Here is a 15,719-nt window from a genome sequence, read left to right as displayed (position 1 = left end):
AAAAAAAGAGTAACAAATGATACATAATAATAAATAATAAAAAAAGACATGTGTTTTATAGTACCAGGAGAGAAAGTGGGGGTAAAGATAGTGGATGTGAAGTTTGTAAATTGGTGTCAGGAAGTTGACCAAGCTAACATTTGCCACCTTATTTTTTGTTTGACATAGTGAGGTGAGTTTTTCTTTCACCCATCCCTATTTCCTGGAAGCTGAAAGCTTCTACACCTAGGTGATAGAATGCGGGCTGTCTGTGCTGGGCAGAGGACAGGCTTTTAATGTAAGATATAAAAGGAAAGGGATATGTTGATAGGAAATAAACATCTATAATATAAAGTGTCAGATCTTTTTAAAATTTATATTCTACCTTCCAGCCAGACTATCACTTTTACCCTCCTCTATCTTCTGGACCTGTCCAGCACAGAAATCTTGGGGAAAAGAAAAGGAGACCTATTTCAGGAGCACCCACAACAGAGTAGGTTGGGATTAGGATGAAAGAGAAGTAGTTAAGAGGATCAAGGACCATGGGAATAGCTCAAGGAGAGTCCAGGATGCCTGGGTGGCTCAGTCGGTTAAGCGTCCAACCCTTGATTTTGGCTCAGGTTATGATCTCACAGTTCATGGGTTCGAGCCCTGTGTCAGGCTCCAAGCTGACAGTGCAGTGCCTACTTGGGATTCTCTCTCTCACTCTCTCTGCCCCTCCCTCTTGCTTTCTCTCTCAAGATAAACTTAAAAAAAGACTGTCCAGATGAGATTCTGTGATGAAGAGGATGGACTTATGCCACCACCCTCCCTGCCCCCATTGGAGGCTATAAGTGAAAGCTCACCTACATGAATGGAGAATGAAATGGGTAAAATAAAGAAAGTCATTCTTAAGTTCTCACCCCCAATGGATGTTATATGGGTTAAACTATAGTGCAAACCTGAACTGAGAGCTGAATGAACCTCATTTGCAACTCTGGTTTTTTTTTTGTGTGTGTGTGTGTGTGTGTGTGTGTGTGTGTGTGTGTGTTGTTGTTGTTGTTGTTTTTCCAGCTGAGAAAGAGGTAGGGCATGCTTTCCCTCATCAATTAACAGCAGACACCTGCATTTCTCCAGTGGTAAAAAAAAGCCATGTTGGAACAAGTGCCCAACTTTCCTTTAACAATTTCTCCTTATCATCAGTTTTCTATCTCTAAGATAATAGGCAGAGTGACCAAGTTATAGTTCACAGCTTCCCACAGGAGTGTCCCCAGGGGCATGTGAGTGTCAAGTTGTGCCTGAAGCAAATCATAAAAAAGAACTGAGCTAAGAGACAATCCACCTTGGCAACCAAAATTATTAGCAAAATGGTACCAAGAGAAGTGGATCCAAAATAAGGTGGTTTTGGGGTTTGGAATCTTCATAAGGAGAGAGAAATAGTGTTTCATTTTGTGATTTGGTCACTCAAGTCAGTGAGTAAGTATATAAACTGAGAAGACTGGAACCATGCCTTCTTCAAAACCAATAGGTCAATTCCTTTACCGAGCTTCTTTACAATATAGGAAAAGTGGTATATACATCCTTATTATTAGACTGATGATTCCTTTTTGAAATCTGGATCACTTCTAGAAAGGGAAGATACATTCACAGAATTTGACCAGGGGAATAGATATGCAGTGATTACATCAGAACCAATGTGATGGCCTATGATGGTCAGGGCAAGAGCTAAGGTAGCTTATGTTGTATGTTACTAGATAGAGAAAGCTAAAGGTATCTGTCAGAGCACAAAATGGTTCCCAGATGGGCTGAATCTGGACTATAGGTTGTGGTAAGAATAAGGAGTAAGAATAAGATGTATCAGAACTATAAACAGAGGAGAGTTATGAAACATTTGTAGCCTCTGCCTTCAAGGTGATATGTGGGTTAAATGCCACAAATGCATTGGCCTTGATACATGACGGATTGGTGGCCTCCATATAAGACTAAAAAATACTGAGAAATTTCATACCAGTGTTTGATCACTCAACAAGAGGCCAAAGAGACTGCTAATTGGATCATGAGAATATAAATGTATATAAATACACACACATACGGATATGCATGCTGCGGAGTAGTTAAGAACAGGATGGATTCATTCCTTCACTCCACACATGTGATTTAGGTTGGACTTACCTCAACCCTGGTTCTGGGAGTGCACATAACCCATATCTGAGCAGTGTACTACACCTAAACTCTTACACTAAGGTTTGACCAGTTGGTTCGGGGATGGGCAATCATTAAAAGCTGTATTTGTTTCCTATTACTGTTGTAAGAAATTACCACAAATTTAGTGACTTAAAATAATTTATTACGTATTTATTATCTATTATGGATCCTCAGGGCTGTGTTCCTTCTGGAGTCTCTAGAAAGGAGTGTGTTTCCTTGCCCTTTCTAGCTTCTGGAGGCCACCTCATTCCTTGATTCATGGCCCCCTTCCACCATCTTCAAAGACAGTAGCACAGCATCTTTTCTCTTCTCTGACTTCCTGCCTTCCTCCTGAAACTACTTCAGACCCACCTGGATACTCCAGGATGATCACCCCGTCTTTTTTTTTTTTTTTTTAATGTTTATTTTTGAAAGAGAGACAGACAGAGCATGAGCAGGGGAGGGGCAGAGAGAGAGGGAGACACAGAATCCAAAGCAGGATCCAGGCTCCGAACTGTCAGCACAGAGCTCAATGTGGGGCTTGAACTCACAAACTGTGAGATCATGACCTGAGCTGAAGTCGGATGCTTAACTGACTGAGACACCCAGGCACCCCTGATCACCCCATCTTAAGAGCCACAACTTAATCACATCTTCAAAGTTCCTTTTGCCATGTAAGGTAACATATTCACAGGTTCTAAAAATTGGGACATGGATATCTTTGGGAAGCCATTAATCTACCTACCACATAAGCCAATCAAGGTCTTTCCTGGAACATTTTCTAGAAATATAAAAAACACTAACTGAAGAAATATCATGAGCCTAGAACTACTAGTGGCCATATCTGCCACTTGAGACAAGAATCAGGGCATCCCAAAGGAAAACAAAGTTGAAAGATAAAGGAAAATGGTCTTGATAATATTTTTCAAGCTCCAGGACCACCCATGCCTAAAACCAACATTACCTAGACCACATAAGGTAGTCTTCTAGCTTATAGCTATATATAGCTAGCTACATAAATTGATTCCCCCCCTTTTTTTTTTTTAACGTTTTATTCATTTTTGAGACAGAGAGAGACAGAGCATGAACGGGGGAGGGTCAGAGAGAGAGGGAGACACAGAATCTGAAATAGGCTCCAGGCTCTGAGCTGTCAGCACAGAGCCCGACACGGGGCTCAAACTCACGGACCGTGAGATCATGACCTGAGCCGAAGTCAGACGCTCAACCGACTGAGCCCCCAGGCGCCCCTGATTCCCCTTCTAATAGAAGTTAGATTGAATTAGGCTGCTATCCATTATAATAAAAAGAGGCCTAGTAATGAAACTAAGCAATGGAAAAGCAAATGATCAATTGGAATTTAGGTGTTACCCATCACTGAATCAGATAGAAAATGTGTTAAAGAGAAATAACATTAGCAATATGAGGCCCTCCACTTTTTAAGGAGTATCCTAGAAAAATAATTGTTTCATTAGAGAAAATTACCGACTTACAAAACCATATTACTGATGTATTAATACCAGAGTATTTGGATTTTGGAGTCCTGAAAAATTAAGATACATATGGAATATGGCATGGGAAAAATTGGGTAAAATAGATCAGTATTTTCTGTTGGGAATTCAAAATGCCCCAACTGTTGAGCCAAGTGCTCAGTGGTGGTGGTGGTGGTGGCAGTTCTAAATTTAAGAAATGGCTATTTTCCCAGAGGACTCATACTGTTATTATGGGAAACACCGGGACTCTCAGCTATTACCACAGAACAGTTCTTCCTTCTCCTGTAAATTATATGAGTTGGTAGATTGTGAATATTGTTTCTTGTTCTTCCACAACATACTGCAAGGATCTGTTATGTCTCGGCCAGAGGTACATAATGCTACAAGGAAAGTGAATATATGATGCTTACAAAATATTATGGAATAGCCTCCTTTTTATGTGCAAAAACATTCTTGCTTTCCTATGTGTTAAAAATAGTGGAAGAGGCCCTGAGGAACTGAGAAGCTTCCAGAGTTCCTGCAACCATTCTTATCTATTCTCTCCTACACAATGACCTTAGCCCCTCACTGCTCTCCACTGTTCTTGATAAAATCCAAATTGCCCAAACCATAGCTACTAATCTGAAAACTATTCCTCCCTCTCAGGAGAACACCCTTGCCTAATTCTCCAAACTACCTAATTGTCAAGTGCCCCTTCTTGCTAAACCTCAAGAAAAAGTTTATACCCCTCCCCCTGCCCCCAAGTTAGAATGTTCTTCTCAAGACCAGCATTTTTGGATCAAGATTTATGCTGATGGTGCTCTGGATGGTTACTGTCTACAACAGAAAGAGAGGAGGAAAACCTTTTCTCTTCAGTATACTGAATGAGAGAAGAAAATTTTGATTTAATACCTCCCCAGGCCCACTATTTTTTCTTGAAAGAAAGCAAGAAAGAACACCTTCTTCCAGAAGTGGGCAAAGGATTGACTGATGGCGGCAGGCCTGAGATCTGACCTCTCAGACAAACCGAACTGACTCCATTTTAGACCTGTTTGAAGACCCTTGCCTCGGATAAAGGTCAGTATGCATGTAATATCTGAATATACCTGGGACTAAAAGAATAACCCTATAAACCAGTCAATAGCAGTCTTACGGCAAGTAAAGAAAATTGAAATAAAATAAAGGTCTAGCTCAGAAAAAAAGAGCTAACCCTACTTGAGGTGGAACAAAAACACTAAATCTGGAAGAAATTGTATCTGTCCCTTAGAAGACTTCAGCTGAAACCCTGGCCCTGTCCCATTTACTTTAGAGAACTAGAGATATTACTCCTGGGAGTTACAGGTGGGGTTTTTTTTTTTTTCCTTCAAGAATTCAGATTTCGAATTTCTCTATTTTCACTTGAGGTTACTCTTTCACTAGGTAACCACTTTGTCTTTTCTTTCCTGATGACTGCTGGTGGCCATGGGCACTGGAAGAAGAGTGGAGTCACTCCCTCCTGGTCCTACTGGGGGAAGAAGTCTGCAGGTAAGCATTCTGTGTGTAAGTGGGGAACAAATGAACTCTGAGAGCTCACATAGGAATTCCTCTTCAGGCCAAAGAGAACTGACCATTTTGACTGAAATGTGACTCCTGTGGCCAATACATTCGTTTGAACATATTACCCACCACAGTGGTAACCTGATTTTAACTACCAAACCCATATAATTTGTATCCAGGGACCTTTTTCATAAAATCCGAGAATAAAATCTGCATACACAGTTTTGCTGATGGATCATTTTATGCCAACTTTCTGGTGGAGAAAAATAGGGAAAAATATTTTTGCTTTATTCTATGTGATCAAAGGAAAAATAGAAAGGTGAAAAGTGGCCATATGAAATGTCCCATTTAGAAGGACTTTGTGTGTGTGTGTCTATTCCCTTTTATCCTCAGGGGAACCCAAGGATTTTAACAAAACTTCACTAATGATGTCAGCAACTCTGCATACAGAACAAAAATAACAATAGAGTCAATGTGTGTGTTGCCATGCCTACAAGGCCACAAGGAATTACCAGCTGCATGACTGCCTCGTCATTTTTGATCTTTGAGTGTGTGCCCTGCTTCCATTAAACAATGTTAGGATCAGTGACAAGGTGTCAGCGATATTAAGCTGGGGGTGGGGTGGGGTGGGGTGGGGGAAATGAACGTCTTATCCCTCAGCACATCACTGAGATATAGAAGACATCTGTCAGTCTGGGGTAGCACCAGGTATGGCAAGACAGGTAAAAGCCCCAAAATGGCATTTGTGCACTTCAGACATAAAAAACAACTGACCACTGTAAGCTCATTTATGTAGTGGTAGAATGGGCAGTCTCCCGGAGATGGACGGCATCAGAAGCCAAGGTCAGGATTTTCTTGGTAAGGCATTTTAATAACCTCCTGCCCAAGGGAGGATGGAAGAGAACACACCCCGCCTAAGGCACTGACATCAGCTAACACAAAAATTGGAGGGATTACTCCAATTAAGAGTAAAAAAAGCTGCCCTGCTCTCCCTACCACCACCCTTGTAAGCAAACAGGGGGCTACAGATAGGAAGACAAAGGGAGCAGACGGAGACGGAATGACTCCTTGCACGTAGAGAGTGCAGGACTATCTACCACTGTGGCATGGAAGATAAAGACGCATGTTCACCTCCACAGATCTTAATCAAGATGTGCTTGGACCTGAGGAACGAGATCAAAAATGTGACTAAGTTAAGCATTTTGAGATGGGAAGACTTTTTTTTTTTAAGTTTATTTATTTATTTTAAGAGAGAGAGCGTGCGTGCGCACATGTGAGTGAGAACGGGAGGGGCAGAGAGAAAAGCCCAAGCAGGCTCTGCACTGCCAAGGCAGAGCCCAATGTGGCTCAAACTCAGAAACCGCAAAATCATGATCTGAGCCAAAATCAAGAGTTGGATGCCCAACTAACTGAGCCACCCAGACACCCTGAGATGGGAAGATTTTATTTATTTTGAGAGAAAGAGTGCACACAGGGAAGGGGCAGAGAAAGAGGGGGAGAGAGAATCCCAAGCAGGCTCCATGCTGTCAGCACTGAGTCCAATGTGGGGCTCAAACTCGCCGACTGTGAGGTCATAACCTGAGCCGAGATCAAGAGTCAGATGCTTAACAGACTGAGCCACCCAGGCGCCCCTTGAGACGGGAAGATTATCCTGGATTATCAGGGTGGCCAAATATAATAATCCCAAGGGTCCTTATAAAAGGGGGTCAGGAGGGTGAGAGTGAAAGGGGATCCAACAATTGAAAGAGTGAGGCAGGTCATAAGCTGGAACCTTTAAAAGCTGGAAAACATAAGAAACCAGATTCTCGCTGACAGTTTCTATAAGGAACACACCCCTGTGGAACCAATATCAGACATCTGACCTCTAGAACTTGTAAGATAATGTTTGTGTGGTTTTAAGTCACTAAGTTTATTTGCTACAGCAGCAATAGGAAAGTCATACGTGGCTGCAATTTCAAATTTTGGAATTTTGGCAACCCACTCTATCTCTTATGGGGGTAGAGACTGGGATCTCTCAGTCTCAGCTTCTTTTGCAAGATGGTGTTATTTTGTCTCTTCTCTTCTTGCGTAAGCTTTCTCTGCTACCTTTGTCTTCTATGCAAAGTCTTAGCTGTAGCATGCCTGTGGGTTTGGGCTGGTGTGATGGCTGGTCTAGCATGAACCAATTACCCAATTGACTTGGTGTCTTCATAGCTCTTAGATTAAATTTCCTAGAGATTTGATGGTCCTGCTTAGGCTACATGAACAACCCAGATCCAATAATCTATGGCCTGCAGGGTACACATTGTCATCACCTGGTGAAATACTTAGTCCTGAAGACTGGAAAGGAATTACTAACATATCTCAGGTAGCAGGTGAAACGACCGGGTGACAAAGTTGTCAGATGAGACTGTTGCCAGGTGAACTGGGGACTCCCTGGGTCCTGGAGCCTCGACCCAGCCAGACCCAAAGGAGTTGCCAAAGGTTCTTGGTCTTGTCACAAGAATGAATTCGAGGACAGACACACAGCATAGCAGACAAGTAACACAAGCAGCAAAGTTTATTAAAGCGAAAAGTACGCTTTTGAGATAGGAGACAGGCGAGCTGAAGGGAGGGAAAAGGGGGAAGGGAGGGACACAGAGAAAGAAGGAAAGAGGGAAAGACAGAGAGAGAGAAGGGGAGGTTAAGCTGGCCAGTGAGGGAGCTGTGTACGCGGGCGGTCGAGTTTCTATCTTTTATTACAGTGAAGTAGGTGGCAGAATATTTATTACTTGGGTAGTGGTGGGGAAGCAGGGTTTCTGAGCTTTTTCTTCCTGATTTGGCCAAGGGTCTCCTTTCATGGCATCTGCCATCTTGGGCCTGTCTGGTTTGATCCTGCTTCTTGTGTAGTGCTGCCAGGACAGGCCTTTGACCTTCCCCATAGCTGGCCATGACTTCTTCGTTAGTGACCTCCAGGTATCCTGTTAGGAACCTAACAAACTGCCTAACCTACCAAGACGTCCACTTAGCTACTGAAGTCATCCACTGTGATGGCAGCCCTGAAGACAGAGAGGAAGCCAGTAAATGACAGGGGTGACCAGATGGCCAATAGATGCCAGAAACAAGCGTAGGAAGTGGTAGATCCAGTTGGCGTGTATACAGAAAGTTTTTCTTACATATGAGTAGGGAAATAATGATCTACTAATAAAAATAAAAGGTCTTTCACCTTCCATCATCCTGAGTTGCAAGGAGAATTTTGTTTACTGTATAATGGACGTAAGAACAGAGGAAAGGTTTGGGAGAGTAGAGGTACAGTGGAAGACTTAGTTAAGAAAAAGGAAGCCTAGATGAGAAGAAGAAAAATTCTGGAGAATACGTGACAGAAAGGGCTGGTGATCAGGCTGGATATAGCCAGAGACGTTTTATTAGGAAAGTCAAGCACAACAGAAGCTTCTATAATAAAACTTTATGAGGGTTCCTACCTGTAGCAACATATAGGATAAATTTTAAAAAGCATGGAATATGAAGCTGTTAGCTCTCTCATAGATAAAGAATTTACATTTTTAATACTCCTTACCCTCAGAAGCAGCCATCACTCACAGAAGATCCAGGAGGCTTGAGGTTGTAATTAGAAGAAATCCCTCAAATTATTTGTACTACGGTTGGAACATGCAGAAATGCAGCTGCAATGAAAGGAATAGAGTTAGGTGTATTTCATAATGCATTTTTAAATTTCCCTGGAGAGCTACAATTTAGCCAGAAGACAAAAATCAAAGCTAAATTAAATACAGTGCTGCTTTCCTAACCAAGGCAAAACAAATGTAAACTGCCTTATCAGGGATGCAAAGGGAGAGAAGTGTGCTTGTGATATTTCCTAGAAATGGAAAAGATAGAAATTGGGCACTTTCCCTGGAGGCCTCTTTTTTCATGAAATTCTTGGCCCTTTGGAGTCTAGCAGAGACTTTCAAGGATAGAAATGTCTTGTTACCTTAGATTGAATACCTCAGTAGAAGTGATGTTTTCTAGGAGTACTTTTAGTTTTATTTCAGGTCTTTCCATCAGTGCTTTTGTTCCCCAACACCCAGAAGTCCTCATTTTATTAAACAAAACCAGCGGTATAGGACTAGGTAATTAAAGGTAAGACTCTGTAAAACTTACCAAAACACAGGGCGTTCAAGAAGGCAGTCTGTGATCGAACGCAAGGGGCCAGGGTTCTCTCTGCAATTCCTTTGGGGCAATTGTATCAGGATCTCCCTCACGTTCAAGTTACAGAAGAGCATAAGGTTATGGCTCTAAGAACTAGGCAAGGCCTCTGTATGAAAGCACTTTCTTGGTTTAGCTGATTCGTGGGAATTTTGCTGCCATTGCCAAGCTGGTAACTTTTTTCCCCTTGTGGTATTGGCCGGGTCTTATGTTCCTATGGATGGAAATCAACCAGGACCAAAATGCTTTTATGTATAGTTCCTAATTGAGATTGTGGAAGGTCTTAAGTCAAACAGGTATGAAGGCTAGGCTTTCTGAGTATGGTGGTGGTGAACCGCAGGGAGGCAGGACCCTCTTTGTGGGACCACTTTCTTTCTCAGGGGTGATTCCTGAAGCTATCTTAAAAGAAAAACTTGAAAAGAATTTATCTTATGTATCTCCACTGTGCTGCAATATCATGAAACTAATATGATACTGTACATCAACTATACTTCACTTAACAAATTTTTAAAATAAATCTCCAACAAATATGGTCAATAACATCTCCCTCTTAGTTGCCTAAGTGCCATAAAGGAATGTGTTACAGCATCCAAAGAAAACTTAAGAAACCTAATAGATGTTATATATTTTACCTAACAATAAGAGTTCCAAAATAACAATGCAACATTAGAGCAATACAATTACTGAATAAAGATTTTTTCATCATTCCTTTTGTTTTTGTTCAAGAGTCACCATTGCCTCTCCATGACAATGTCTGTCCTTATCTGATGACGTTTGGTTCATTTATTTCAGTTTGCTTTGTCGGCATTGCAGCCGCTGATAGTTCAAAGCTCTTACGAGGTGGCTTTCTTTTGTGGCTGTCACCTGCCAGAACAGAGAAAAGTCTACTGTACTTTGAGATGATGTAAAATATTCAAAACCCCGGTCTCCAGAATTCTGCACAACAATCTAATTTCACAATTATATGATCTACTTACATTCTCTAAGGACTGAATACATAATTACAAATACATAATTCCTATGCACACTCTCTGGCTGAATAAGCTAATTCTTCACCCATCATTTAATTTTAGTAATATTAAAACTAATGTACTTTTATATACTGTCATTATTTTAAACATTTGCTAAGTACTACCCTGATTTTTCAAGCTTTTTAAACTTATTTTGCTTTTTGCAAGCTACGATACCATAAATCTTGAAATATATAAGATACTTATACCAACTTAATGTAATGTATTATCATACCAAGGTTTACAGGTTTAAAGGTTTCCCCCAATTCAATTCAGAATACATTTGTCATGTGGAGTACTAAAAAATGTACAAAACTGCTGTATCACTATACTATATGCCTGAAACCAATTGAACACTGTATGTTAATTATATTCAAATTAAAATTTAAAAGTATATGTATATGGGTACAGAAACACCTTAAGTAATAATTATAGAAGCAAAAAATCTGATCAACATTATGAAAAAACAAAACCTGATGAAAAACAAAGAATGCCCCCAATTAGCACTAGCTTGACCACAGTACCAGTTTTTCATTTTTTCAAAAGATTTTGAGAGAGTACCTTTGTACCTTTGTATTTCATATAATTAGCAAAGAATACATGTAAATTCAAAGTCTTTGGTTTTCTATTTAAATTTTTTTTTAATGTTTATTTATTTTTGAAAGGGAGAGAGAGAGAGAGAGAGACAGAGTGTGAGCAGGGAAGGGGAGAAAGAGAGGGAGACACAGAATCCAAAGCAGGCTCCAGTCTGAGCTGTAAACACAGAGCCCCACACGGGGCTCAAATTCACAAACCGTGAGATCACGACCTGAGCCGAAGTCAGACGTTCAACCGACTGAGCCACCCAGGTACCCCCAAAGTCTTTAGGTTTTGCCTGAAATGTTCATGAACGAAAATTCATACATATTATATATATGAATATATTAAAAATATATATGAGTATACTTATTTTACTTGTTTAAACACAGGTCCAAAATTTCAGAAATATCTATGGTTTTCATACTACACAAATTCAAATGTCCCAAAGCTAAATACTGATTTCATAAGATACAGAATATATAAAAAGAAAAGATAACAAAAATAATTAGAAAATATCAGTTATTACAACTTTAAACTATATATATCCATAAGGTTCATTCAGAACATTTTCTATAGATTCTCAGCATTTCCAGATAATCTTTGTTCTGGTAGAATCAGCTCACAAAAACAGACAAGTGTCGGTAATGATCTGTTATAACTACAGTCTCAGGTTTTACATCACATTTGCATATTTAGCTTTAATACAGAAACCCAAATTCTTGCGCAGATTCACAGGTCATACTTGAAATTTAAAATTCTGCATTCTGTCGTAACTTCACTTATCATCCCAGGAGAAAAACAAACTACATGCTTTAGTTTTTTTTCTAGGATCTGAGTTCCTACTGCTTTCAGGGCTTACTCTGGTATTGAAGCAATTTAACAGGTTGAGTCTCAAAAAAAAAAAAAAAAAAAAAAAAAAAAAAAGGCGGGGGGATTCTTGGGATCCTCAGAGGAGAAACCTATGAAGACACACGGAATGAATGAAGCATACATGCACAACAGAGAAATTACTAAGGTTTATGTGGGCCCTCATTTTCCCACTTTTCCTCAGAAACTACAATTTCCCCAATATAGTCTAGAACTAGCTGTACCTCTTCTGAGAGGGGGTAGGGTTTGGTCTTTAGCTCTTGAGCACGTTTAAATGTACCTAGAAAGGTTTGCTCTCCATCCTCTCCTGGGTTATCTGTGAAGGTGGCAATCAAGGATTTTGCCTTTAACTTAAGTGAGCCTCCTCTTCCCACCTATGTCATCTGGTCAAGACAGGACTGTTTGGGTTTTCTCTTACAGAGGTTCCAGGGAAAACTAATTTAGTTATTTGGGTATGACAGTTCCATCTCCTAACATACTCCTGAGCTCCAGTATCATCATGGTATAATATAAACAGATCCAGGACTGTTTCTTTCCTAACTCTTTCCTAACTCTTGGGCTGAGTCATACCCAGAAAAAAAAGTGAATCTGGGCGAGAGACAAAAACAAGGCCCACCTGAAACAAACAAACAAACAAACAAACAAACAAACAAAAAGACTGACTTCCAGAAATGAGGAAGGGTAACACACACAAATAGATTATGCTCTCCATCTGAAAAGACAGAAAGATTTCCTGAACTCTGCAGTGTCCAGGACAGAGCTCTGCCAGTCCCTCAGCGGCAGAGGACAGAGAAGCATCCAACAGTAAGTTGTCAAGGGATCTTAACAGCATGTGTGTCCTCTGTGTGCATCCAGTACCCACCTCCCCTGACCTCAGGCTCGGGAAACACTCCAGACTATGACAAACTGCTGGGGAAGTAAGAGCAAAGACCACAGATGAAATTTTCTGAACTAGGACTTGCTATTTACTAACAACTCTGCCTAGAGAAAGAAATGAGAGGAATATTTACCAGCCTGAAGTCAGGTGACTAATTCAACTCTGTTCATAATGTATCAGTTTTCTTTATTCATGAGTATTTTCCAAGATCCCAGCTACCTCCAACCCTATCAGAAATTATTTTGAGATCTGGGAGAAATATTCTTAAATAAACTTACATACATTGTAACAGCAATTCAAGAAGTCGGAAAATGGGAGAGCAATAGGAAATTATATCTATATGAAAAAAGATGTTAAGTATATATTTAGAAATCAAGAGGAATCAGAGTAAACAAGGAAAAGCATGCTCATGAAAGCAGATTCACCTACTGGAAAAGGGAGTTACAGCATTCCTTTATTTCTTACTTTCAGAAAGTGACAACTTCTTAGAGTAAGATGGGGAAAGAGGGCTGAATTCCTTCACCCCATTATGAGAAAAATGTATGTATCAGTACACAATGATACACATGCAAAGAGTCAACTTGTTCCAATATTTCAAACTCCCTTTCCTCTTTTTGCTATAATACAACTACCATACCCATTTCTGCCTCTGCTTCCTTGATTGCACATTACAGAAAGTCAATTCTTGTTATATTCTACAAAGTTACCACAAAAACTGACTTAGTGAACATAAACCATTGCTCCAAGAGAAAAAAAAGGGTCATGTTCCCGCAAGCCTCTTGTCACGTTTTTGTCAACTCAATAAAATATATTGCTGATTCATTAACAGTAAACTCATGGCCAAAGCACCATAATTCATGCCTGAACGAAGTTTATTTAATGTAGGTATTTTCCCCTTAAGGAACATCACAGCATTCTTGTGCTTGGGAAAACCAGCTAGCACTTCATTGATTGACTGACTTGTTTTTAAATATCTATTTATTTTTGAGAGAGGTGAGGGAGGGAGGGAGGGAGAGGGAAAGAGAGAGGGAGAGAGGGAGAGAGCGCGAGCGTACAAGATGGGGAGGGGCAGAGAGAGAGGGAGACAAGAGGATCTGAAACAGGCTCCTGCTAACTGCAGAGAGCCTGACATGGGGCTCGACCTCATGAACTGCGAGATCATGACCTGAGCAAAAGTCAGACGCTTAACCGACTGAGCCACCCAGGCGCCCCTAGACAGCACTTCAGTATGACAACACTTGGAGGCCATTTTAAATAGCGAAATCACCAACAAAAAGCACAAAAATGAGAAAAAACATAGCACTAAATAGACCAAGTAAAGGACACTTGGTTATATAGTATGAAAGCTGAAACAAGAAGGCACAGTGTTGCCTTATCTGACCTAGCTGGGAACATGTACCTCGAATGACTCAATTTTTTTGCCACTCTGTGGCATCAAAAGCATTGTACTGATTTGAGTCACAAATAAATTTTAGCGAGTAGGCAAATTGGCAAATACAAAATCTGTGAATAATGAGGACTGACTGTACATATGTTTCAATTCCTTCACTATGATTAGAAAGACAGTTCCATCAATAGGGCAGTCACAACCCAGGACTGGGAAGTCAAGAAAAGAAAACCAGATCCTAAATGCTACCTCTAAATTCTCAATTAGGTGGCAACCAAAATGGCTAAGATGTAATAGACATTATTTAAGAAAGAATTGATTTTGCTTTAGTTTTTACTTTATTGTAAAACATGAGATGGGATGGCAGGGCATCTCGGATTGTATTCGCATTCCAACTTAATGAAAACTTACAATTTATCACCTTCCTAAGTAACTGTCAAATTATTCCACAATTAGTTTTATCATCTTTTCAAATCAAACAACTGGATCTACCATTTATCCTACCTGTTAATTTCACCTATATGTCTACCATAATAAACCCATTAGAGTACTTAATCTTCCAAATAAAAAAGTTTATAAAATCACATCCACAATAGGTAGCCACCATTCCAGTTTTCTTCCTTTGACTAAATAAACTGAATGCTTAAGATTTTCCACTCTGGGCTCTAGCAATACTTAGTGCTGTACTCTATTCCAGACGTCTTAAATTATAGAAAAAGGAATGTACCCGTTTCGTATTTTTTCAGAGCAGGTCTTAAGGCAAGATCACCTACCATATTAGGTACTTTCTTGTATGGACTACTCTACTGCATGTATCTTAAGTCCATTTTTTAAAAGTCACACATTAACTCATCATTGTATGTTCCATGAGAATAAGAGTTCTCAACCAGGAAATCACCAGAGAGCCTTGGTGTGGGGCAGAGGGGTTGTCAATGAAGGCCCCCATACTGTGAGTTCCAGGATTTGTCTGAAAAGAAAACCATAGCTTTAGCAGATGTGCAAACGGGTCTATGATCCTCCACACCACCAAAATTTTAAGAATCACCTCACTGGATTCTCTTACTTTAAAAAACTTTAATGTATGAGATTGGTCAGTGTAATTTAACATCATTCAGTATCTAATCCTGTTTTCCAAAGTTTTGGCACCTCTAGCAAGTTGTAATTTTATAAGCAGAACCAGACACTTTGATTCTACTTTTGTATTATATCTTAACCCACAGTACTTCACACAATTCATGATTTTAAATAAAGACAAATTAAATCACATCTGAATTTCTAAACTTAAATGTAGTGTGATAGTTATACTTCCAATTGTTTCAAAATTACTGGAAAGCCTCTCATGTTCTTGAAATGAACTTGGCGTAAAAGGCAGCAAAGAGGTCCTTATAAGGAGTGTCTGAATCTGACTTGGTCAATGGTATTCGGCAAAGTCGGCGAAACCTGGGAGAACGCAGCAGCAAGTTCTGTGAAAGGCCCATGAAGCTGGAGCACAACCAGTAGAGGACAATGGACTGTAAAGAGAAGAAAGGACGTGAACGTTAGTGCTTCTCCATTCTCCAAGAACACTGACGTCCAGAGACAGACAGGCAATAAAAAAGGAAAATTACAATCTCTGTAAATAGCAGTGCAAATAGCAGTGCACCAGACTGAGCAAGACCTGTAGTGGCTATTAGATACCTGTCATGAATCTA

The 15,719-nt window shown here is 40.1% G+C and overlaps 1 protein-coding gene across 3 annotated transcripts in view; it reads right to left on the bottom strand.

The window, feature by feature from the left end:
* Positions 1-15,719, bottom strand: part of LOC109277885 (cytochrome c oxidase assembly protein COX18, mitochondrial) — an 82,150-nt gene that overhangs the window by 56,405 nt on the left and 10,026 nt on the right. Inside the window, exon 6 of one of the 3 annotated variants that reach the window (XR_008421754.1) lies at positions 8,683-10,172. Coding sequence is in view for 2 of the 3 variants with exons in the window: in XM_019467832.2 (XP_019323377.2) it covers positions 15,366-15,539 (174 nt within the window). In the remaining variant the exon portion in view is untranslated. Of the gene's footprint in view, positions 1-8,682; positions 10,173-12,810; positions 15,540-15,719 lie in introns of those variants that run through there. The other 2 variants (XM_019467832.2, XM_019467833.2) reach the window with 2 other exon arrangements.

This window comes from Panthera pardus, unplaced genomic scaffold, assembly GCF_024362965.1.
Source record: "Panthera pardus isolate Hobbes unplaced genomic scaffold, ASM2436296v1 HiC_scaffold_13, whole genome shotgun sequence".
Lineage (NCBI taxonomy): Eukaryota > Metazoa > Chordata > Mammalia > Carnivora > Felidae > Panthera > Panthera pardus.
Note: the sequence above shows the minus strand (reverse complement) of the source record. Positions and strands in the feature narration are given on the sequence as shown.